This window comes from Halichoerus grypus, chromosome 8 (genome assembly GCF_964656455.1).
Source record: "Halichoerus grypus chromosome 8, mHalGry1.hap1.1, whole genome shotgun sequence".
Lineage (NCBI taxonomy): Eukaryota > Metazoa > Chordata > Mammalia > Carnivora > Phocidae > Halichoerus > Halichoerus grypus.
This window is the reverse complement of record NC_135719.1, coordinates 34,968,174-34,990,898: the sequence shown is the minus strand read 5'-3', so window position 1 is coordinate 34,990,898 and position 22,725 is coordinate 34,968,174. Positions and strand designations below refer to the sequence as shown.

The 22,725-nt window shown below is 42.3% G+C and overlaps 1 protein-coding gene across 7 annotated transcripts in view; it reads left to right on the top strand.

The window, feature by feature from the left end:
- CYFIP1 (cytoplasmic FMR1 interacting protein 1) overlaps positions 1 to 22,266 on the top strand; it is a 127,273-nt gene extending 105,007 nt beyond the window's left edge. For 6 of the 7 annotated variants that reach the window (XM_078079016.1, XM_078079018.1, XM_078079017.1 and 3 more), the window contains 7 exons: positions 1,785 to 1,875; positions 2,933 to 3,063; positions 10,213 to 10,285; positions 10,821 to 10,915; positions 18,534 to 18,772; positions 19,242 to 19,389; positions 21,458 to 22,266. In XM_078079016.1, coding sequence (XP_077935142.1) covers positions 1,785 to 1,875; positions 2,933 to 3,063; positions 10,213 to 10,285; positions 10,821 to 10,915; positions 18,534 to 18,772; positions 19,242 to 19,389; positions 21,458 to 21,622 — 942 coding nt within the window. In that variant the 3' untranslated portion in view covers positions 21,623 to 22,266. Of the gene's footprint in view, positions 1 to 1,784; positions 1,876 to 2,706; positions 3,064 to 10,212; positions 10,286 to 10,820; positions 10,916 to 18,533; positions 18,773 to 19,241; positions 19,390 to 21,457 lie in introns of those variants that run through there. The other variant, XR_013450355.1, reaches the window with a different exon arrangement.
- The last annotated feature ends 459 nt before the right edge of the window (positions 22,267 to 22,725 follow it).

The window sequence follows — 22,725 nt, the reverse complement described above, 5'->3', positions numbered from 1 at the left end:
TTATAGGGCTGATGGTGTGTGCCTTTCCTGGGTACCAGGGGTTAAACTGTGAATAAAGGATTCAGACATTCATCTCTGTAACTTCAGATTGAGGTCAGAAGTTATGTGCAGAAGTCTTTTATTTAAGTCTTTTTGGAAAGAGTAAGTGAGAAAATGATGTTTGTAGGCTATCATAGATTAAGTTTTCTTTTCTTTTTTTTTAAGATTTTATATAAGGGGCGCCTGGGTGGCTCAGTCGTTAAGCATCTGCCTTCGGCTCAGGTCATGATCGCAGGGTCCTAGGATCGAGCCCCACATCGGGCTCCCTGCTCGGCAGGAAGCCTGCTTCTCCCTTTCCCACTCCCCCTGCTGTGTTCCCTCTCTCTCCGTCAAAAAATAAAATCTTAAAAAAAAAAAAAGATTTTATTTAAAAAATAAATACCAGAGAGAGTGAGCGAGCACACAAGCAGGGGGAGCGGCAGGCAGAGGGAGAAGCAGGCTTCCCGCTGAGCAGGGAGCCCAATGTGGGACTCGATCCCAGGACCCTGGGATCATGACCTGAGCTGAAGGCAGATGCTTAACTGACTGAGCCACCCAGGCATCCCTAGATTTAGTTTTCTTTCTTTTTCTTTCTTTCTTTCTCTTTTTTTAAGATTTTATTTATTTGAGAGAGAATGAGAGAGAGACAGCACATGAGATGGGGGAGGGTCAGAGGGAGAAGCAGGCTCCCCACCGAGCAAGGAGCCCGATGCAGGACTCGATCCTGGAACTCCAGGATCGTGACCTGAGCCGAAGGCAGTTGCTTAACCAACTGAGCCACCCAGGCGCCCTAGATTTAGTTTTCTATGTGTTATTTCTGTTAACTGAGAAAGAACTTCATAAAATCTTAATCTTTAATCTTTTCCCATTATTTTAGTCATTTTTAAAAAAGGTTTTACTTGTTTATTTGAGAAAGAGAGCATGAGCAGGGGGAGGGACAGAGGCAAAGGGAGAAGCACACTCCTCGCTGAGCAGGGAGCCCGATGTGGGGCTCAATTCCAGAACTCTGGGATCATGACCTGAGCCAAAGGCAAACGCTTAACAGACTGAGCCACCCAGGTGCCCCTATTTTAATTGTCTTTCTGTGATTGAGCCTATTTCTTTAAGATTCTTTAGGTCTTTTCCATCCTTAAAGCTGAATTTGTGGCCACATAGTTAAAGTGGCAATCCATCAAGGAGATGATATGATTATTAACAATGTAAAGCAAAAGCTGACAGAATTCTAAGAAGTTGACAAAATTCTTTTTGGATCAGAAATCAATTAGAATATATAAAAGTTGGGTCTTTTGACACAGCCATGACTACATGACCCACTCGGTCTCTGTTAGGACCTTCAGCTAAAGCCTCTGCCCCAAAACACGTAACTTGGAAGGTGTTAGGTGCATGAGGTGACAGAGTCCGGTGTTGGAGCTGCACCAAGTCCATCAGAGGAATACAGAAACCACCCCGTGAGGATGTTTGCTTCCCCAGGGCCACTGTGCTCACCAAAGTTGGATGCAACTTGAGCTCCTCACCCTCCCGTTGTCATATCTCAGACCGTTTGCCACCTGAGAGAGGAATTGTGTTTTAGAACATGCATTTAAGTCACCCTGGCGGGGGTTGTTTTCGTTCTGTGGATAGGATTTCCTTTCCCAGCCAAAGTGATTTTCAGTCCTGCTCATTGCCATGTGTTTTACTAACAGACTCCTTTTTAGAAGCCGCATGCAGCACTCACAACCTCTGGGACAGTGGCGGCCAGTGGCTGATGCAGCCTCTCTCTCCTGCAGCTGCAAGGCACAATCCTGCAGTACGTGAAGACGCTGATGGAGGTGATGCCCAAGATCTGCCGCCTGCCCCGGCATGAGTATGGCTCTCCTGGTGAGTGCAGCGCCTCCCGGGGCTGCAGGTGTTCAGACCGCAGCCTGGGAAAGCAAGTCAGAATTTACTGATAAGGATAGGATCTGCTTTCCCCAGGTGGGAGGAGGCCGGGAATCCAATCAAAGTCTGATTGTTTCCAGTAGAACCAACCAGCCAGCCTTCCAGCTGGGAGCAGGTGTGTGGGAAGGTATGTTGGAATCACCACATTTGAGTGAGGAAGCTGGCAGGGGGAGGCAGCACCCTTTAGTCACCGATGGGTGATGGGCCTCTGAACCCTGTGAGGCCTTGACTCCTGGACAGCACAGGGACCTTGAAGATAACCAGCCAGGGAGGGACAGGGAGCTCACCTGCCAGGTCCAGCTGGGACCTGACCTGCTGGGCTGAGGAGTTTGAAACCTGTTAAGTCTCTAACTTTGTTCTTCTTAGAGTTGTTTTGGCTCTTCTGGGTCTTCATGACCACATAAATTCTGGAGTCAGCTTGTGGATTTTTGACTGGGTCAGCATTTGAATGTATAGATCAAATTAGGGAATTTTAACTTTCTTTCTAGTTTTTATGCCTGGTCTTTTTGTGCCCTATTGCAATGTGCAGGATCTCTAGGACAGTGATGGAAATGTGTTGTCTTGCTCTGGAGCTCAGGGAGAAAGTATGCAGGTTTTACCACTGAGTATGACATTAGCTGCAGGTGTTTTATAGATGTCCTTTATCAAATTAAGTATGTTCCCTTCTATGCCTGTGAAGGGATACTGAATTTTATCCAAACCTTTTCTGTTTCTGCTGGAGGTGACAGTGTGGTCTTTCTCCTTTATTCTGGTAATGTGGTGCCTCCTCAGAAGATACAGGGTTGGTGGAGAAAGAGGTTTTGGAGCCAAGGCCCAAGACCCAGGGGATGGACAAACAAGAAAGGTGTTGGGGTCAGGGGACATGTGGCCATCTCCGTAGCAGGCCCAGTGGCAGTGTCCGAGGATGTTCCATGGCCAGCACGAGTGCGCCCAGCCGTAGACCCCAGGCTGTGCCTCCAGCCTCCCCAGTCCCCCTGCTCACTCTCTGCTACCACAGGCATCCTAGAGTTCTTCCACCACCAGCTGAAGGACATTGTTGAGTACGCAGAGCTGAAGACCGTGTGCTTCCAGAACCTGCGGGAAGTGGGCAATGCTGTCCTCTTCTGCCTACTCATCGAGCAAAGCCTGGTGAGTGCTCAGCCCAGCCAAGCCCCAGGCCATGCAGAGTCATTCCCTACAGAAAAAGGCATTTTTTAGAGGCCTGATTTATTAGGGTTATTTAATGGGGGTAAAGCACCATTCTTTTTTTGGGTGTGACTATTTAGACTTTAATTTGTATTTGTTTCCTGTAACTGAAAAACAAAAATGCAATGTAATTCATCATTTAAGAATGTTCTACTGTGTGAGCACCGTGGAGCATTTTATTATGCAGTATCTGCACAAACATATGTGACATATATGTAAGGTATAAAGCACGGCTGCTCAGGAGAGCTGTTTGCATGATGGAAAGTTCTGTTCCTGAGGCTGTTGAGTACTTGAAGTGTGTTGGAGCACGCTGGGGCAGGGTCTTGTTGAAGACACAGTGGTGTCCAAGATCTCAGCTCCCTCAGATAAAAAGGTTGCAGGGCAAAAAACAAAGAAGTGTGACTGAAGAACCAGTTTTTAAGTTTTGTAGAATTTTAATTATTTTATGTTTAAAAAGCTACATATGTCCCATGACTACTCTAGTAGACAGCATAATAAAGCAAATGCTGAAAGCTTACCACTACTGAGCAATTGCCCCAGGGGACACCGGTTCTCTCCACTGATAGCCTTCTTGTGGTGTCATTTAGCCTTCTCTCAGTCCCCTCATGACAACTGAGCATTCTGAATTGGAAAACCTAGTGACTATAACAGAATCTCTTGTGGCCTTCCTCTGGTTTTCTCTCTGTGACTAAGGAGGTGGGCATCTTTGTTTGTTGCTTGCTCTTCCTATTCTGTTAAATCCACCATTGTGTCTTTTACCCATTCTTCTACAGCTTGTTTATAGAAGCTCTTTGTATAACCTTTGTGTGTTACGCACATTGCAAATACTTCTCCCTGTTTGTGGTTTGTCTTTTCACTCTGATAGTGGTGATTTTTTTTATAAACTGATACTCTTAATTTGACTGTAGTCTCTTTTTTGGTATAGTTAGCACTTTTTGTATCTTTTTAAAGAAGTTCCTTCCTACCTAGGGGTCATGAAGATATTCTTTTATATTTTCATCTGAAGGTTTTAAGTTTTGCTTTCTATATTTAAGTTCATAATCCTTCTGGAATTGTTTTTTTGTGTGTGATGTAGGAGTGGATGACGTTTCTTTTTTTCCTCTATGGGGTTGATCGGTTGTCCATCCCTCCTCCAGTGGCTGAAGGACCCCTCCTTTCTGTGGATGCACTGGTCAGTGTCCAGGCTTTCTGCCATGATCCATTGGTCATGTCTGTCCACGGCATAACAACACATTCTTATTCATTATAGCTCTAACTTAAGTCTTGCTACCTGACAGGACATGTTCCCTTATTGTATTCTTCTTCAAGGGTATGTAGCATCCTCATATATCTTTGCTCTGCTCTGAAAGTATCAGCTTGTCAAATGTATTGAAAAAGCAAACAGGCATTTCAGTGTTAATTGGTTATGTCTCTAGACCTATTTGAAGAGATCTTTTGCTATGTTGCTTCTTAAAGCAGTCTCCTTTCTTCAGGGCCCTGGGACCTTGGCAGGGGCAGGGTCATGTTTTGCCATGACCGGGACCATGGTGCCCATATGCACTTCAGGGCATGGGATTCAGACTGCCACGCTTCTAGGGGCCGAGCCACTGGATTGGCCACCTTACATCCAATTACAAAAGTAAAAAAAATAAAAATAAGTAAAAAAAAAAAATACTTTGTCAGGTAGTCCACGGTTGGATGTGGATACTCTGGGAGCTCATGGCCTCCCGTCGGACCTGCATCTTTTGGATTTCCCCTTTGTTGCTACGTTCCTGGGTAGACCCTTTCCACGTAGTGACAAAGTCAGGGAACCCTAGGCCATCTGCAAGTCAGCATGGACTCTGAGTGAGCAGCCCCTCATGTGCTACCCTCTCCACAGCAGGAGTGACGGCGTGAGGTGGAGGACCCACCAGAATCACAGGCTGCGCTGGGCAGTCCTGCAAAGAGCAGGCAGGCTAGCCGTGGGGCCGGCAAGCAGCTGACATCCAGGGCAGCCTTGCTCTAGGAACGTTAGGGAGAACTGAATCTTCTACTGCAATATCTGTGAAATTTTTTAAAAAAGGTTTATATAGTTTAGAGAGAGCACGTGCGACCGGGGGAGGGGCAAAAAGAGAGAGGGAGAAGCAGGCTCTCTGCTGAGCAGGGAGCCCAATGCGGGGCTCGATCCCAGGACCCTGGGATCATGACCTGAGCCGAAGGCAGACGCTTAACTGACTGAGCCACCCAGGTACCCCTATTTGTGAATTTTTAACAACCAGATAAGTTAGGAAGAATTACTTTATTATTTTTTTTAAGATTTTATTTATTTATTTTAGAGGGAGAGCAATAGAGAGAGCATGAGCAGGGTGGAGGGGCAGAGGGGGAGGGAGAAGCAGATTCCCTGCTGAGCAGGGAGCCCAACGCAGGGCTTGATCCCAGGACTCCGGGATCATGATGTGAACTGAAGGCAGACACAACCAACTGAGCCACCCAGGCGCCCCAGGAAGAATTACTTTAAATCGTAATCTCTTATCATGAATTTTAAATATTTAGTATAGGAAGATTTCCTTCATGTATTGACTTTTCCTGAACACACAACATAAAGTGCAATTCTTCTTGTCCACATGTGTCTAAGTCTGAACGTGCCTTTTAGTCCCTGGCTTTGGGTTATGGCAGGGAGCCCCAAGTTTTACTGAGGGAGGACTGCCTTATGGAATTGACTTACTTAGTGGCAGGGAATCATTAGAAGGCTGGTTTTTCCTCTGGTTTAGCTGTGCTTTTAGGAAGTAAGATAAACTATCAAAAGCTTTTCTTCACCTACGAAATAGAAGTCAAAGACCCTTGTATGGACATAAAAGAATTATAGAACCATAGGGGTTTGATGCTGGGAGAGCAGAACTCCTCTCTCATCAGCTCAAAGGAACAGTCTACACCCATTGTCAGGTCAGCAATTGGACACTTACTGGCTTTTGGATGGAGTGTGATGCTGTATTAGAAACTTAGAAAAAGGGGCGCCTGGGTGGCTCAGTTGTTAAGCGTCTGCCTTCAGCTCAGGTCATGATCCCAGGGTCCTGGGATCGAGCCCCACGTTGGGCTCCTTGCTCAGCGGGGGGCCTGCTTCTCCCTGTCCCTGTACCTGCAGCTCTGCCTACTTATGTGCTTTCTGTCAAATAAATAAATAATCTTTAAAAAAAAAAAAAAGGAACTTAGAAAAAGAGAGATCTGAAACCAATGTGATCCTTGCTGCCTAGTTCCTTCAATTATGCCTGTTGCATATCTCTCAAGACAAGTAAATCCCTTGTGAGAGTTGTTCAGCACTCTTAAAGACCTCACCACAATCCAGTAGGAATTGGTGGCTCAACAGTGGAGTGATCCTCTAGGCCTCCGGGGCCTGGTGAGAGCGGGGTCTCTAGCACCCAGTTGACACAGATCCCCCTCGTCTTCTCCCTTCTAAGACTAGGCTTGTGTCTTAGGTATATACTGTTGTGCTTAGCTCCTTTGAGTGGCAAGCACAGTACCGGGCACCTAGGAAAAATGTTATAAAGAGTTGTCAGTTGATTTGAAAGCAAACTTTGACTTATGAATGTATGAATATTTCTGCAACAGTGAATGAAAAGAGCATCATCTACATCTTAGTCGAGTGCAGCAGATTCCGGGGCCTGTGCCTGAGGCATAGTGAGCACATGCCTGGCTCTCTTACAGACACAGCGGCCCTGCCCTGTAGGAATGCCTGTCACCACCCCTCCTCACGCCCTCTGCTCACTGTCACCCCTTCACTTCTCCCTTCTCTGGATTCCCTTGTCTGTGCACCTTGTGCAAGTGGTGAGAAGCCAGAATTTCTGTGTTGGGCTGGTCTGCTGCCAGATCAGGCCCCAGACTGGGATTTTGTGGTGTTGCTTTTGTCCTTTTGGAAGTAGGAGGTGCTATTTCCTATAGGTCCATCAATGTGAAACTCTCCAAGGTCGAAGACGACATGGCTGTTCTCACTCCTGTCTCAGATGATTATGCCCAAATCCCACCAAACCTAAGGATAGTTTTGAAGACTCCAGACACTGATCTCTTCTTGGTGCTTATTTTGGACTCTCTGAGGAAGGTGGTAATATGTTTTGGTATTTGTGTGGGTTCCCACTATTATAAATGGAGATACTCAGGGTAAATCAGATTGTCACATTAGAAAAGTGGGGTAACTGTGACCCAGCTGCCAGGGCAGCAAGCATGTGGGTGGGACCCCCAAGGGCCTGACCATGCTGCCATGCAGTCAGTAGTGGCCCCCGCGGGCACCAGGATTGGATTCAGTAGCCAAAAATGTTGACCTTACTTATTCTGAATCTGTGCATTGCGTAGATACATTTAACTTTCTGAAGAAGTTTGTTTCATTTTGCTTTTCAAATTCTGCTCCCTAAAAACCTAGCCTGGTATAAAAAAGATCACACACACACACAGGAATATTACTCAGCCATCAAAAAGAATGAAATCTGGGGTGCCTGGGTGGCTCAATCGTTGAGCGTCTGCCTTCGGCTCAGGTCATGATCCCAGGGTCCTGGGATAGAGCCCCACGTCGGGCTCTCTGCTCAGCAGGAAACCTGCTTCTCCCTCTCCCACTCCCCCTGCTTGTGTTCCCTCTCTCGCTGTGTCTCTCTCTGTCAAATAAATAAATAAAATCTTTTAAAAAAAAAAAGAATGAAATCTTGCCATTTGCAACAGACATAGATGGAACTAGAGGGTATTATGCTGAGTGAAATAAGTCAGAGAAAGACAAATATCAGATGATTTCACTCATATGTGGAATTTAAGAAACAAAACATGAACGTAAGGGAAGGGAAGGAAAAATAAAATAAGGCAAAAACAGAGGGAGGCAAACCATAAGGGACTCTTAACTCTAGGAAACAAACAGGTTGCTGGAGGGGAAGTGGGTGGGGGGATGGGGTAACTGGGTGATGGGCATTAAGGAGGGCATGTGATGTAATGAGCACTGGGTGTTATATGCAACTGATGAATCACTAAACTCTACCCCTGAAACTAATAGTACACTGTATGTTAACTAAATTGGATTTATTTATTTATTTATTTATTTTTAAGATTTTATGTATCTGACAGAGAACAAGTGGTGGGGAGGGGCAGAGGGGGAGAGAGACAGAAGCAGACTCCCAGCTGAGCAGGGAGCCTGATGTGGGGCTCAGTCCCAGGACCCTGGGATCATGACCTGAGCCGAAGGCAGATGCTTAACCGACTGAGCCACCCAGGCGCCCCTAATTAAATTGGATTTAAATAAAAAATTTTTTAAAACCCAAAAAATTCTAGCCTGGAAAGTTTGATACTGTAGTTGCGGTTTTTTTTGTTTGTTTGTTCGTTTGTTTTGTTTTAGTTTATGGTTGTTTGTGTTTAATAAACTCTTTATTTTAGAATAGTGTCAATTGCTTGTTTGTTTTAAATGCTGGTTTTTATAGCTGTTCTCAGTTTTTCTGGCTTGGTTTGGGGGCAAAAATTTGAGGCCATTGGCAGTAGCACCTGGAAGCAGCACAGCCAGATGAGCCATCCCTCTTGGATGGTTTTGCTGGCCTGCAGGCTCCTTACTGCCTGCGGAGCTCGCGTGTGTGGCTCTGCCCCCAGCATTCCTACTTGGCAGCTGTCATCCCTTAACCAAGTCTCCCATCCGCCATCCATCGGCCTGACCACTTTCTTGCAGTCAGTCACCTTCCAGCTGCCCCCCTACACTCTGTTGGTGCAGGCCGGCCATTCACTCCTCTCCATGTTGCTTTTTTCACTCAACAGTAAATATATGCTGGAGATCATTCTACATCAGAAGTGGGGACGTTTCTTATCCTTTTTGTAGCTGCATAGTATTCCATTGACATCACCCTCTTTTATGTGTTTGCATAGCACACAGTCATCATCTGACCCTGTCCCTTCTTTTAGTTTGTTCCTCTCTCCTCCCCCAACATCATCTTCACCTAGAGTAGAAGGCCCAGGGGAACAGGTGTTGGGTACCCTGGCCCAGAGGTGGCTTCTACTATATATATTCTGCATGAGGAGCTCATGCTTTGCTGCTGGCCTCAGCAATGGAAGACGGTGTGTGGAGGGGTCAGTCTCCCTCTGGAGTGTCCTGGGGGAACAGGTGGCAGCTGACTGGCTACTGCACTAGATTTGTGTTACGTGACAGTAGGACCCTCACTTGATAAGGACAGAAAGTCTTCTCTTCCTCTTCTTGGTCTTCGCTTTGCCATTATCTGGGGAGATTCTCAGAAGGGAAAATATCATCAGTTGATATACGTCTTGACTTTCTGAAAACAGTTTTTTTGTTTAGAAATTTGTTTTATTACTGGGGGATTATAAGATTTCAAGATGGGTGTAGAGTCAGAGGCATGAGAGAGAGCTCATTGGCATCTTCTGCCTGCCCCACGGTGAACACACTGATCTTCAGGGCCCTTCTCTATAGTTTAAGAGCCCTCAGAGTCTGGAAAAATGCCTTGTTCTTGACCACCTTTGGGTTTGTGGTAAGTTTTTAGGAGTTCTGCAACCCCTGTGATATCAGAGGTAAACTTTCCCTCTACACTGCAATATTCTGGAGAATGGGTCTTCTGTAGGGTTTTTATTACCTCTTTAGAGGTGTTGTGATCCAAAAGCAGGTTCAGAGTGACCGCTCAGAACTTTGTTTGTGTATAAGAGTGACGCTGCCTTTCCTTCTGCATCTAGCGCTGTTCAGAGAGGAATTACCCTTCCTCCTGTCTGTGTAGCAGTGTCTTGTTATAAACTGTGTTATAACTAAGTTACAAACTTCTTAAGAGGCTGGTAGCAATTAGCAGATTCGGGCTGCCAAACTGGAAAATCCTGGAAAACAAAGGCCATTGTTTTCAATATTCAATACTGGTTTTTACTCATTTCTGTATTTAAATTAATTGAAAGTGAATACAATTTAAATTTGGTTATTCAGGTGTACGAGCCGTATGTGGCTGGTAACTATGTCAGTGTGTAGCACAGAGAACATTTCCATCATCCCAGAGAGTTCTACTGCACAGTGCTGCTTAGAGTATTTGTTTTACACTAAATGGCAAAGATACATCTTGTTTTCAGCACGACTTCTCTGTCTCTGTGGTGAGGTAAATGTCCTAAGGCAATCTTCTTCTTTTGCTCTAGTCTTTAGAAGAAGTGTGTGACCTGTTGCATGCAGCCCCATTTCAGAACATCTTGCCAAGAGTCCACGTGAAAGGTGAGTCTATGTGTCTCTTACCAGGGAGTCCAGACTGCCCTTTGCAGTGGTGACACTTGGTCCTTGTGACCAGAGAACTTAGTGCCAGTTTTGTTTGAGTTTGGTGCCTGTTCAGTCATAACTGGAGGTAATTGGTAATGTAACATGGTTAGATAAATATTGAATAATTGAAGTATTAAAGGCTGAAATGATACGTATTGGATGTGCTTCAAAATAGCTCCTATGCTATTGTTCATAGATGTTGAGTGTCTATGAAACAAGAGTATCATGAGTTGATACTCATGCAGCAGATGGGTACAGAGGGTTTTGTACTATTCTCTGATTTTGATTACATTTGGAATTTTGTGTTTTAAAAAATGAATATTGAACAGAAAATCAGTTCTGTCATTTTGAATTAATATATCAAATAAGCCAGTTCTGTAATGTTCAGAGAGAATCTGTAAGAAATCTTTCATTTGTTTCTTTGACAAAATTAAACTTCAGTAATCGTTTTTCATGCAGAGGATCAGAAATTAAAATATTTTTTCCACTGCAGAGGGCGAGAGACTTGATGCCAAAATGAAAAGACTAGAATCAAAGTACGCCCCGCTGCATCTTGTCCCTCTGATTGAAAGACTGGGGACCCCTCAGGTAATGCATACTGTGACGGCTGTCACTCTTGCAAGCTTGGTATCCACATCAGGCCTGGGGCTGGGGCTTCAGAATACAGGCTCTGGGTGACCCACCCTGAAGGCATCATGAAGTCGGATGGGCCTTCTCAAGCCTCAGTGTCTCCAGTGGGGTTCATAATAGGACCTTGTCACAGGGTGGTTGGGAAGTCTGAATGAGTTAACATGTGCAAAGGGCTTAGGACATTACCTAGCACATAAGACATACACAGTAAATGTTACTTGTTTTTCTTGTCTATCTCTTCATGAAGAAGACTTTTTTCATAGTTTTTTAATAACAGAAGAAAGTGGGAGTCTCATACAGGAGGCAAGGCGTCAGGGTACAGTTGCATGATTTTATATCAACTTAAGCTAGATCAGGGTTTCTCAGTTGCAGCGCTGTCCCCAGTTTGGACCGGATAATTTTTTCTTGTGGAGATTGTCCTGTGAATTGTAGGATGTTTAGCAGTGTCTCTGGTACAGCAGCCTCGTGGAGATACAGCATAGAAGCAGCAGTTTGAAAAACACCCGGGGCAAAAAAAGGGGCAGTAGTTTACTCACCTCAGAGGGTGTCCTGGCAAAACAGGGAGATCCCTGAGAGACTTCGCCAGGAACAAAGGAACAGGTACCATTTCCATCCCCTGACCCCCAGCATAAACACGTGGCCACCTGCGGTAACCAGCACCATGCTGACACTCACTACCTGACTGGCTGTCACTGCTGCCCCACCCCCCCGTGCTGTGCTGCTGCAGATCTCACCCTCCAGACAGGTCTGCCTCCCTCCTGCTGAGGACAGGTGCTTCCCGAACCTTGCTAACACCACCGTACCATGGTCTCCCGCTCCTCACCATTGCAGCTCTGCCCCCCAGTACAGTCTTGGCCGGAGCTCATCTAGGGCAGTGCCATACCCTGGCAGTGTGCAAGCACCTTGACAGGGGCCAGCACCACTTCCAAGTGACTCTTACCGTAGAGAGAGGGACAGATAACCACACACACCAGTCAGAGGGCCCAGCAGTGGGCTGGGGGCAGACAACTGGTCTGCCTGCAAGCCCTGCCCACCAACAAAAGCTCAGGGGACAACACAGGGAAAGCACACTTTAGTTTGGTGCTACTGCATCTCTGGCAAATGCCTAGTCTGACTCAACTCAAGCTGTAGGTGGCACGAGACTGGCCCACTAACACCACAGGGACCAAGCACTCCCCACAACAGGCAAAGAGAGCCACTGAAGACAACTAGACTGAAGGAAAAAGCAGCTCAGCCACAACAGCAGGACATGCACAGCACATATAGGAGACACTCCTGAAGTGCCAGGTTCTGGTGAATAGGGGACACTGCATGGCAGGGTCTTCATAAGGCCACTACTTTCAAGAGCAGGAGACATAGCTGAATTTCCCAGCACATAGAAACAGACACAGAGAGTTAAACAAAATGAGGAGAGAGAGGAATATGTCCCAAATGAAAGAACAGTAAAAAAAAAATCCACAAGAGACCTAAGCAAATGGAGATCAGTAATATGCCTGATAGAAAATTTAGAGTAACCTTATAAAGATACTCGTTGGATTTAAAAAAAGAGTAGAAGACATCAGTGAGGCCCTTAACAACAACAACAAAAAGAATCAATCAGAGATGAAGAGCACAATAAATAAAATTAAAAATACACTAGCTGGAATAAATAGTAGGCTAGAAGAAGCGGAAGAACGAATCAGTGACCTGGAGGACAGAGTAATAGAAAGTAGTCAAGCTGAGCAGGTGAGAAAAATAAAATTATGCAAAATGAGAATAGGTGTAGGGAACTCAGCAACATGATCAAGTATAACAACATTTGTACTATAGGGATCCCAAAGAAGAAGGGAGAGAAAAGGGGCAGAAAATTTATTTGAGGAAATAATAGATGAAAACTTCCCAAATCTGGGGAAGGAAACAGAAGTCCAGATCCAGGAGGCACAGAGAGCCACCAACAAAATCAACCCAAGGAGGTCCACACCAAGACACATAGTAATTTAAATGGCAAAAAGTAGTGATAGAGAATTTTAAAAGCAGAAAGAGAAAATTGTTATGTACAAGGGAAACCAAATTAAGCTATCAGATTCTTCAGCAGAAACTATGCAGACCAGAAAGGAGTGGCATCTATAGATTCAACATGCTGGAAGGAAAAAATCAGCCAAGAATACCCTATCCAGTAAGGCTATCATTCGGAATAGAAAGAGAGGTAAAAAGTTTCTCACACAAACACAAGTTTAAGGAATTCATGACCACTAAACCAGCCCTACAAGAAATGTTAAAGAGAACTCTGAGTGGAAAGGAAAAACCTTAAGTAAGACTAAGAAAAATAGGAAGCACAAAAGCAGTAAAAATAAACATATCTGTAAAAGTCAAGGAACTTACAAAATAAAAGGATGTCAAGTGTGACACCATATACCTAAAATGTTGGGGGAGAGGAGTAAAGAATGCGTTCAGACTTAAGCGACCATCAACTTGATATAGACTGCTATATGCAGAAGATGTTAAATACAAGCCTGATGGTAACCACAAATCAAAAACCAGTAACAGGCAAAAAATAAAGAGAAATGAATCAAAGTATATCACGAAAGAAAGCCAGCAAACTCTGAGGGAAGAGAGCAAGAGAAGAAAGGTACAGAGATAAACTACAAAAACAACCACAAAACAAGTAACAAATTGGCAATAAATAAATATCTATCAATAATTATTTTGAATGTAAATGTATAAATGCTCCCATCAAAAGACATAGGGTGACAGAATAGATAAAAACAAGACCCATCTATATGCTACCTACAAGAGACTCATTTCAGACCTAAAGACACATGCAGATTGAAAGTGAGGGGATGGTGAAACATTTATCATGCAAATGGATGTGAAGGTAAGCCAGGGTAGCATTACTTATATTGGACAAAACAGACTTTAAAACAAAGACTATAACAAGAAGGACACTGTATAATCGTAAAGAGAACAATCCAACAGGAAGATAAAACAATTGTAAATAATTATGGATCCAACATAAAAGCACCTAAATACATAAAACAGTTAATAACAAACATAAGTGGCAGTAATACAATAATAGTAGGGAACTTTAACACCCCACTTACATCAGTGGACATCATCCAAACAGAAAATCAGCAAGGAAACAGTGGCTTTGAATAACGCACTAGATCAGATGTATTCAACATATATTCAGAACATCCATCCTAAAACAGCAGGATACACTTTCTTTTCAAGTGCACACAGAACATTCTCCAGAATAGATCACATATTAGCCCATGAAACAAGTCTCAACAAATTATATAATATGGAAGTTATGCCATACATCTTTTCTGACCACAACACTATGAAACTAGAAGTCAACCACAAGAGAAAATCTGGAAAGACCACAAATAACATGCTACTAAACAATAAATGGGTCAACCAAGAAATCAAGAAGGAAATAAAAAATTACATGGTAACAAATGAAAATGAAAACACAATTGTTCAAAGTCTTTGGGACGCAACAAAAGTGGTTATAAGAGGGACGTTTGTAGCAATGTAGGCTTACCTCAAGAAGCAAAAACAGTCTCAAACAACCTAACCTTACATCTAAAGGAGCTAGGAAGAACAGCTAACAAAACCCAAAAACCAGCAGAAGGAAGGAAATAATGAATATGAGAGGAGAAATAAATGAGATAGAACCTAAAAAATATATAATGGAATAGATCAGTGAAACCAGGAGCTGGTTCTTGGAAAAAATCAACAAAATTGATAAACCTTTAGCCTGACTCATTTTAAAAAAGAAGAGAGGGAAGACTCAAAAGCAGAAATGAGAGAGGAGAGGGGCGCCTGGGTGGCTCAGTCGTTAAGCGTCTGCCTTCGGCTCGGGTCATGATCACAGGGTCCTGGAATCGAGTCCCGCATCGGGCTCCCTGCTCGGTGGGAAGCCTACTTCTTCCTCTCCCACTCCCCCCTGCTTGTGTTCCCTCTCTCGCTGTGTCTCTCTCTGTCAAATAAAAAAAAGATTAAAAAAAAGAGAGAGGAGAAATCACAACCAACACCACAGAAATACAAACAATTATAAGAGAATATTATGAAAAATTATATGCCAACAAAGTGGACAACCAAATAGATAAATTCCTAGAAACATTTGACTTTCCAAACCTGAAGCAGGAAGAAATAGAAAATTTGAACAGACCGATTACCAGCAATGAAATTGAATCAGTAATCAAAAAACCCAACAAACGGAAGTCCAGGAACAGACAGCTTCACAGGTAAATTTTAAGAAACATTTAAAGAAGAGTTAATATCTATTCTTCTGAAACTATTTCAAGAAATAGAAAAAGAAAGAAAACTTCCAAATTTATCCTATGAGGCTAGCATCAACCTGATACCAAAACTAGATAAAGACACCACAAAAAAAGGGAACTACAGGCCAATACCTCTGATGAACATAGATGCAAAAGTCCTCAACAAAATACTAGCAAACCAAATCCAACAAATACATTAGAAGTCATTCACAATCAAGTGGGATTCATTCTTGGGATGCAAGGGTGGTTCACTCTCCAGAGATAATCACTGTGATACATTGATAAGAGAAAGGATAAAAACCATATGATCATTGGAGCACCTTGGGTGGCTTAGTCCGTTAAGCATCCAACTCTTGATTTCGGATCAGGTCATGATCTTAGGGTTGTGAGATCAAGCCCCGTGTCAGGCTCCATGCCCAGCTTAAGATTCTCTCTCCTTCTCCCTCTGCCCCTCCTTGCCCCCCTCTCTCCCTCTCAAAAAAAAAGGAAAAAAACATGATTCTTTCAATAGATGCAGAAAAGGATTTGATAAAGTACAATATCCATTCATGATATGGATATTGTAAACCTAAACCAACAAGGTAGGTTTAGAGGGAACATACCTTAACATAATACATTATATGAAAAACCCACAGTGAACATCATACTCATTGGTAAAAAAACAGAGCTTTTCCCCTAAGGTCAGGAATAAGACAGGATGTCCACTCATCACTTTTATTAACATAATTACTGGCAGTCCTAGCCACAGCACTCAGACAGCAAAAAGAAATAAAGGGCATCCAGATTGGTAAGGAAGAAGTAAAACTTTCACTATTTGCAGATGACATGATAACTATATATACAACATGATAACTATATATGCAAAACCCTAAAGACCCCACCAAAAAACTACTAGAACTGATAAATGAATTCAATATAGTCCCAGGATACAAAATCAATGTACAGAAATCCATTGCATTCTGTACACTAATGAAGCGGCAGAAAGAGAAATTTAGACAACAATCCCATTTACAGTTGTACCAAAAATAGTAAGATGTCTAGTAGTAAACCGAGGAGGTGAAAGACCTGTACTCTGAAAACTATAAAATATTGCTAAAAGAAATTGAAGATGATACAACCAAATGGATAGATATTTCATGCTCATGGATTAGGAGAATAAATATTGTTAAATATCCATATTACCCAAAGCAATCTACAGATTTAATGCAATCCCTGTCGGAGTACCAAGAGCATTTTTCACAGAACTAGAACAGACAGTCCTAAAATTTGTATGGAACCACAAAAAAACCCGAGTAGCCAAAGCAATGTTGAGAAAGCAAAACCAAGTTGGAGGTGTCACAGTTCTAGATTACTAACGTTATGCTGCAGAGCTGTACTAATCAAAACAGTATGGTATTGGCACAAAAATAGTGGTCAGTGGAACAGAATAGAAAGACCAGAAGCAATCCCACAATTATATGGTTAATTAATCTTTGACAAAGGAGGAAAGAATATGAAATGGGAAAAAGTCTCTTCAACAGATGGTGTTGGGAAAACTTGACAACTACATGCAAATGTAGAGAGCTCAGCATGAGACCTCAATCCATAAAAATCCTAGAAGAGAACACAGTAATTTCTCTGATGTTGGCCATAACAACGTATTTCTAGATATGTCTCTTGAAGCAAGGAAAACAAAACAAAATTATCTGTTGGGACTTAATCAAAGTAAAAGCTTCCATATAACAGAGGATACAACCAACAAAACCAAAAGACAGCCTGTTGAATTGGAGGAGATATTTGCAAGTGACAGCTGATAAAGGGTTAGTATCCAACATATATAACTTAAACAACTCAACACCAAAAAACAATCCAATTAAAAATGGGCAGAAGACATGAACAGACATTTCTCCAGATAGCCTATAGACACATGAAAAATGTTCAACATCATTCATCATCAGGGAAATGCAAATCAAAACTACAGTCAGATATCACCTCACACCTGCCAGAATAAAAGCCCAAACACAAGAAACAAGTGTCCCTGAGGATATTGAGGGAAAGGAACACTTGTGCACTGTTGGTGGGGATGCATACCGGTGGATCCACTCTGGAAAACAGTATGGAGGGTCCTCAATAAGTTAAAAATAGAATTATCATATGCTACAGTAATCGTACTACCGGATATTTACCCAAAGAATACAAAACACTAATTTGAAAGGTTATATGCACCCCTGTGTTTATTGCAACATTATTTATAAAAGGTAGATTATGGAAACAGCCCACATGTCCACTGATGAATGGATAAAGAAAATGTGTATATATGTGTGTGTGTACACACGCACACACACACATACACACACACACATAATGGAATATTATTCAGTCATAAAAAATGAAATCTTGCCATTTGCAACAATATGGATGGAGCTAAAGAGTATAATGCTAAGCAAAATAAGCCAGTCAGAGAAAGACAAATACCATATGATTTCACTCATGTGGAATTTAAGAAACAAAACAAATGAACAAAGGAACAAAAAAAAATAAATCAAAAAACAGACTCTAACTACAGAGAACAAATGGATGGTTACTAGAGGGGAGGTGGATGGAGTGATGGGTGAAATAGGTGAAAAAGTATTTCAAAAAAAGGTATTAAGAGTACACTGTTCTTGATGAGCACTGAGTAATATATGGAATTTTTGGATCACTGTATTGTACACCTGAAACTAATATAACATTGTATGTTAACTATACTGGAATTAAAATTTAAGAAAAAATTGGGGTGCCTGGGTGGCTTAGTCATTAAGCGGCTGCCTTCAGCTCAGGTCATGATCCCAGGGTCCTGGGATCAAACCCCGCGTCGGGTTCCCTGCTCTGCGGGGAGCCTGCTTCTCCCTCTCCCACTCCCCCTGCTTGTGTTCCCTCTCTCGCTGTGTCTCTCTCTGTCAAATAAATAAAATCTTAAAAAAAAAAATTGAGAAAAATTTTTGAAAAAACACAGTATCCCCTGGCCTCTACCAACTAGATGCCACTCACCTAACACCAAGCATTGACAACCAAAAATGTCTCCACACATTGCCATGTGTCCTCTGGAGGCAAAATCACTCCCAGTTAAGAATAGCTGTACTAGACAGTTCTCCTTGACTGGAATATATTTTTAATCTATGAAGACCTGTATGTAATAGCTGACATACTTACGTTGTTAATGCTTATTTCTAAAAATCCTCTTCTGCAAATCAAGATAGTTTTCCAGTAAGTCAGAAACAAATCTGGGTAGTTTGGTTTCAGCAGTCCACTGCCCTCCTGCCCTGGCTCATAATGTTCTATCCTTTCTGCAGCAAATTGCAATAGCAAGAGAGGGGGACTTGCTGACAAAGGAGCGTCTCTGCTGTGGCCTGTCTATGTTTGAAGTTATCCTGACTCGGATCCGGACCTTTCTGGATGACCCTATCTGGCGTGGGCCTCTGCCCAGCAATGGAGTCATGCATGTGGATGAGTGTGTTGAGTTTCACAGACTGTGGAGTGCCATGCAATTTGTCTACTGTATTCCTGTGGGAACACACGAGTTTACAGTCGAGTAAGTATGTGCTCAGTGGACGGGGAAGTGGGAGCAGGCTAACAGAGAAGACTGCATTCCTCTGGAAGTTGACTAGAGGTTTGCTGAGCTGCTTTAAAGCCATTTAAGTGGAGGCTCTTACTTCATGCTCAGGCGGTGACTCAGGGTGAAGTTTCTAGGTGTTCTCTGAACCCATGGAAACTTAGGCAAGTTCGGTATGCGTTTTTCGGGGGGGGTGGGGTGTCCACAGCTTCCCAAAGTCATCCTTCTTGAAGAGTCCATGATCTAAAAAAAAGGTTAAGAAGCAGTGTGCCAGAGGAACCCAAAAGAGATGTTTACCAAAAAGAAGGACACATCATCTGCTGCTCAGCATTCCCTTCCTGGCTTGTTTCAAGTGGATTCCTTGGTCATTGACGTCTGGACACAGACTTATAAAAGACTTTATAATTTTTGTTGATTGCCCATTGTACTTGCTGCTTCTTGTTTTTAGGCAGTGCTTTGGCGACGGGCTCCACTGGGCTGGCTGTATGATCATTGTACTTCTTGGGCAACAGCGGCGCTTCGCAGTCCTGGATTTCTGCTACCATCTACTTAAAGTCCAGAAACATGATGGCAAAGATGAGATTATCAAAAATGTGGTATGTGGAAGCTTCACAAAATAATCATACTTTGTACTTACTAAAAGTCCTTTTTTGGGGAATGCTTTTCATCCCAGTACATAAGGCGACTGACACCAGCTGAAGCTTTCTTTTCATTTCCAAAATGAATCTAAATATACTTGATAAGTAAAGCAGTCAGGCAGTTAAAGTACTAATTGTTCCATGTTCTTTCTCTTTTTAGGGTACTTAGATCTGCTTCATATTATACAGCTTTATAGGATCTGCATTTTCAGATTATTGGCATACTATTCCAGTCTTCTGGCTTCTTTTTTTGTGGCCAAAGTGTGTGTGGTTTGTTTTGTTTGATTTGTTGGTTTGTTTGCTTGTTTTGGCACCTTTAAGATCTTTTTCCCTTTGTCATTTTATGGATTCTTTATAATTGAATTCTAGAAAATACTCAGCCATTATCTTTTCAAATATTTTAGTCTTTTCTTCCATTCTCTCTATTCTCCTCTTTTAGGACTACAATTACATACTTGTTAGACATTCTTCTGGTTCCCTTATCCCTTATCCTGTTAGTTTTCTAATTAGTTTCCTAATCCACAACAGATTGCCAGACATTTAGTGGTTTAAAACGATACCCATTTTCTCAGTTCTGTCGGTCAGAAATCTGGGTTCAGCATGACTCAGTTGGGTCCTCTATCATCTCAAGGCCAAAATTAGTGTATCTGTAGGGCTATGTTCCTTTCTGGAGCCTCTAGAGATGAATCTGCTGGACACAGTCCCTTGCAGTTGGAGGACTAAGGTCCCCATTTCCTTGCTGGCCATTAGCCCACATCTCAAGTCCCTCCCATGCATCCAGTGTTTTAACTTTCCTTTCTGCCATACCTCCTGCCTCCACCTGGAGAAAGTTCTTTTCGCATATGATTAGATTGGGTTCACCTGGAAAATCCAGGGTACTTTCCCTATTTTGAAATCTATAATCTTAACTACATTTTCAAAGTCTCTTTTGCCATGGAAGGTAACATGTTCATAGGTTCTGGGGATTGGGGCATGGATGTCTTCAAGGGGCCACTCCACCTCCCATGTCTTCATTTTCTTGTCTCTCTGGGCTGTTCCCGGAATACTTTAACTCTAATCTACTGTTTTTAGTTTTGAATGATAGGAGTATAACTTGTAATTCTAGTGTCTGAAGCCTCAAAGGTTATCTAAAACTCTGAAATATTTTGTGTGTTGGGTTTATTTGCCAGCTCTTGTCCAATTGAACTTAATTTAGATTGCTTTTCTTTTCTTTTTTAAAGATTTATTTATTTGAGGGAGAGGGAAACTCAGGGAGATTCCACGCTAAGTGTGGAGCCTGATGTGGGGCTCGATCTCATCACCCTGAGATCACGACTTGAGCTGAAACCAAGAGTCAGACGCTCCACCAACTTCACCACCCAGGCGCCCCATGGATTGCTTTTCTCCCAAGATTTTTGCTTCTCATCTCCACGAACTGTTACCAAATTGGGGTCACCTTAGAGGGTCCTGGCTTTATTGGGAGTTTCTACATCTAGTCCCGCTTGTTTGTAGCCCAGGACATCTCTTCCCACTGCTGCTGGTGGCATCTGTCCCTTAGGAAGTCCTGGCTTCTGCTTTACCTCCTGCATAGACAAAACCTGCAATGCTTTTTAAAGTGTCTTCCTGTGTATGTGTGTGTGCACATGCGTGTGTTCTTTATCCAGTTCTGTTGTACCAGCACAGTCTATCAAAGTATGCTGTCCACAAGAACTGGAATCTAAGACTTGGATTACTGGTCTTTCCCCACTGACCATATTATTTTCATCTTTACATTCACAGTTTTTAATACACAGCAGCTTCTTAATACCTGTGTGTTGAATGAATAGTAGGTCTATAACAGGTAAACCTATAGTCAGTAGCATGAGACCAATAGAGAGATGTGTTTAAATGCAAAATATATTCATTGTTCCAATAGGTACATTAAAGAGATATGTGTGCTAGTAGTTTGCTGTAATTTTTATGAGAAAATGTGAAAATCCTGCCATTTTGAAACATGAATAAATATACATGTTTTAATAGTAAGACATCCTAATTTTAACTGTTGCAGCCATTGAAGAAGATGGTGGAGAGAATTCGCAAGTTCCAGATTCTAAATGATGAGATAATTACTATCTTGGACAAGTACTTGAAGTCTGGCGATGGAGAAAGCACCCCCGTGGAGCATGTTCGCTGCTTTCAGCCTCCTATCCACCAGTCCCTGGCCAGCAGCTGAGGACATGTGTATCATATTTTTGAAGAGTCCCAGTACTGACTGCATTTAATAACTATAAGGGCATGTTTTTCTTTCCATAAACTATTTAGCGAGATTTTTAGGGACTGTTTTTCAGTATCTCTGTGCGTGTTAAAGGGGGTACTTTTCAATTTAAAAGCTTAATTTTATAAAATTGACTTATTTTTCTAGACTAAAATTGTATATGCTTTTGGTAATTAGAAAGTCTGAGAATATTGGCTGCTTATTGTTGCCATCATGTTCTTACAGAATTATTTTCCATTTTTCTATGGAATGTTCCAACAGCTAGCTATGTCAAAGTGCTGCTGAGTTCATCCATTTATTCCTTAGCAAAGGATCAGTAATATGTGGGGAAAGATTTATGGACTTAAGAAACTTAATAACCGGCTCATTGTAATAAAATGCACTACCAATTAGAATTAATGATTATTTAGCTTTTGTTTAGGAATTTTTCTGATGGTCTTTTATGAGTAACCTTTTCTAAGTCATTGTTCCCTTCCCTTTTTTGTGTCAACGTTTCAGAAAATAGTGAACTTGATTCCTCTGCTTCTACTAAATCCAGTTGTGACAGAATCTAATTTGTAAGGTATGATTTAAAGGTTACAGAATAAAACTAATAAAACTTATTTGTGTTTATTCAGTGTTGTGACCTATGCCCCGGTTTGGGCAAGGTACTTTACTTATCTGCACAGACCTGGCCCAGGAGATCTGAGTCTAGGCCACCTGCAGCTTTCCAAAAAGGGACAAGATCATGATATGGAGTAATTGCCGTATGGCTTTGGAAACAACACTAAAATCCAGCAGCATCATACATGCTACTGAAAATAAAGTCTGTGAACTATTCCGTTGTACTCTTTAACCTTGACTTAATATGAAATAGAACTGTTGTTTGTTTACCAAAAGTTAGTTACCTAAAAATATTGCTTTTGGTAATGTGAATAACCCTGGGGCCAGCATTCTGCCACAGACTGAGGGTAGTATCATCTGCTCACCCTATACTGGAGTATAGACTATGAGGAATTAATGATTAATGGCTAAGTTTAAGTAATTCATATTACTAAGTTCTGTAAGTCTCCATTATAAAC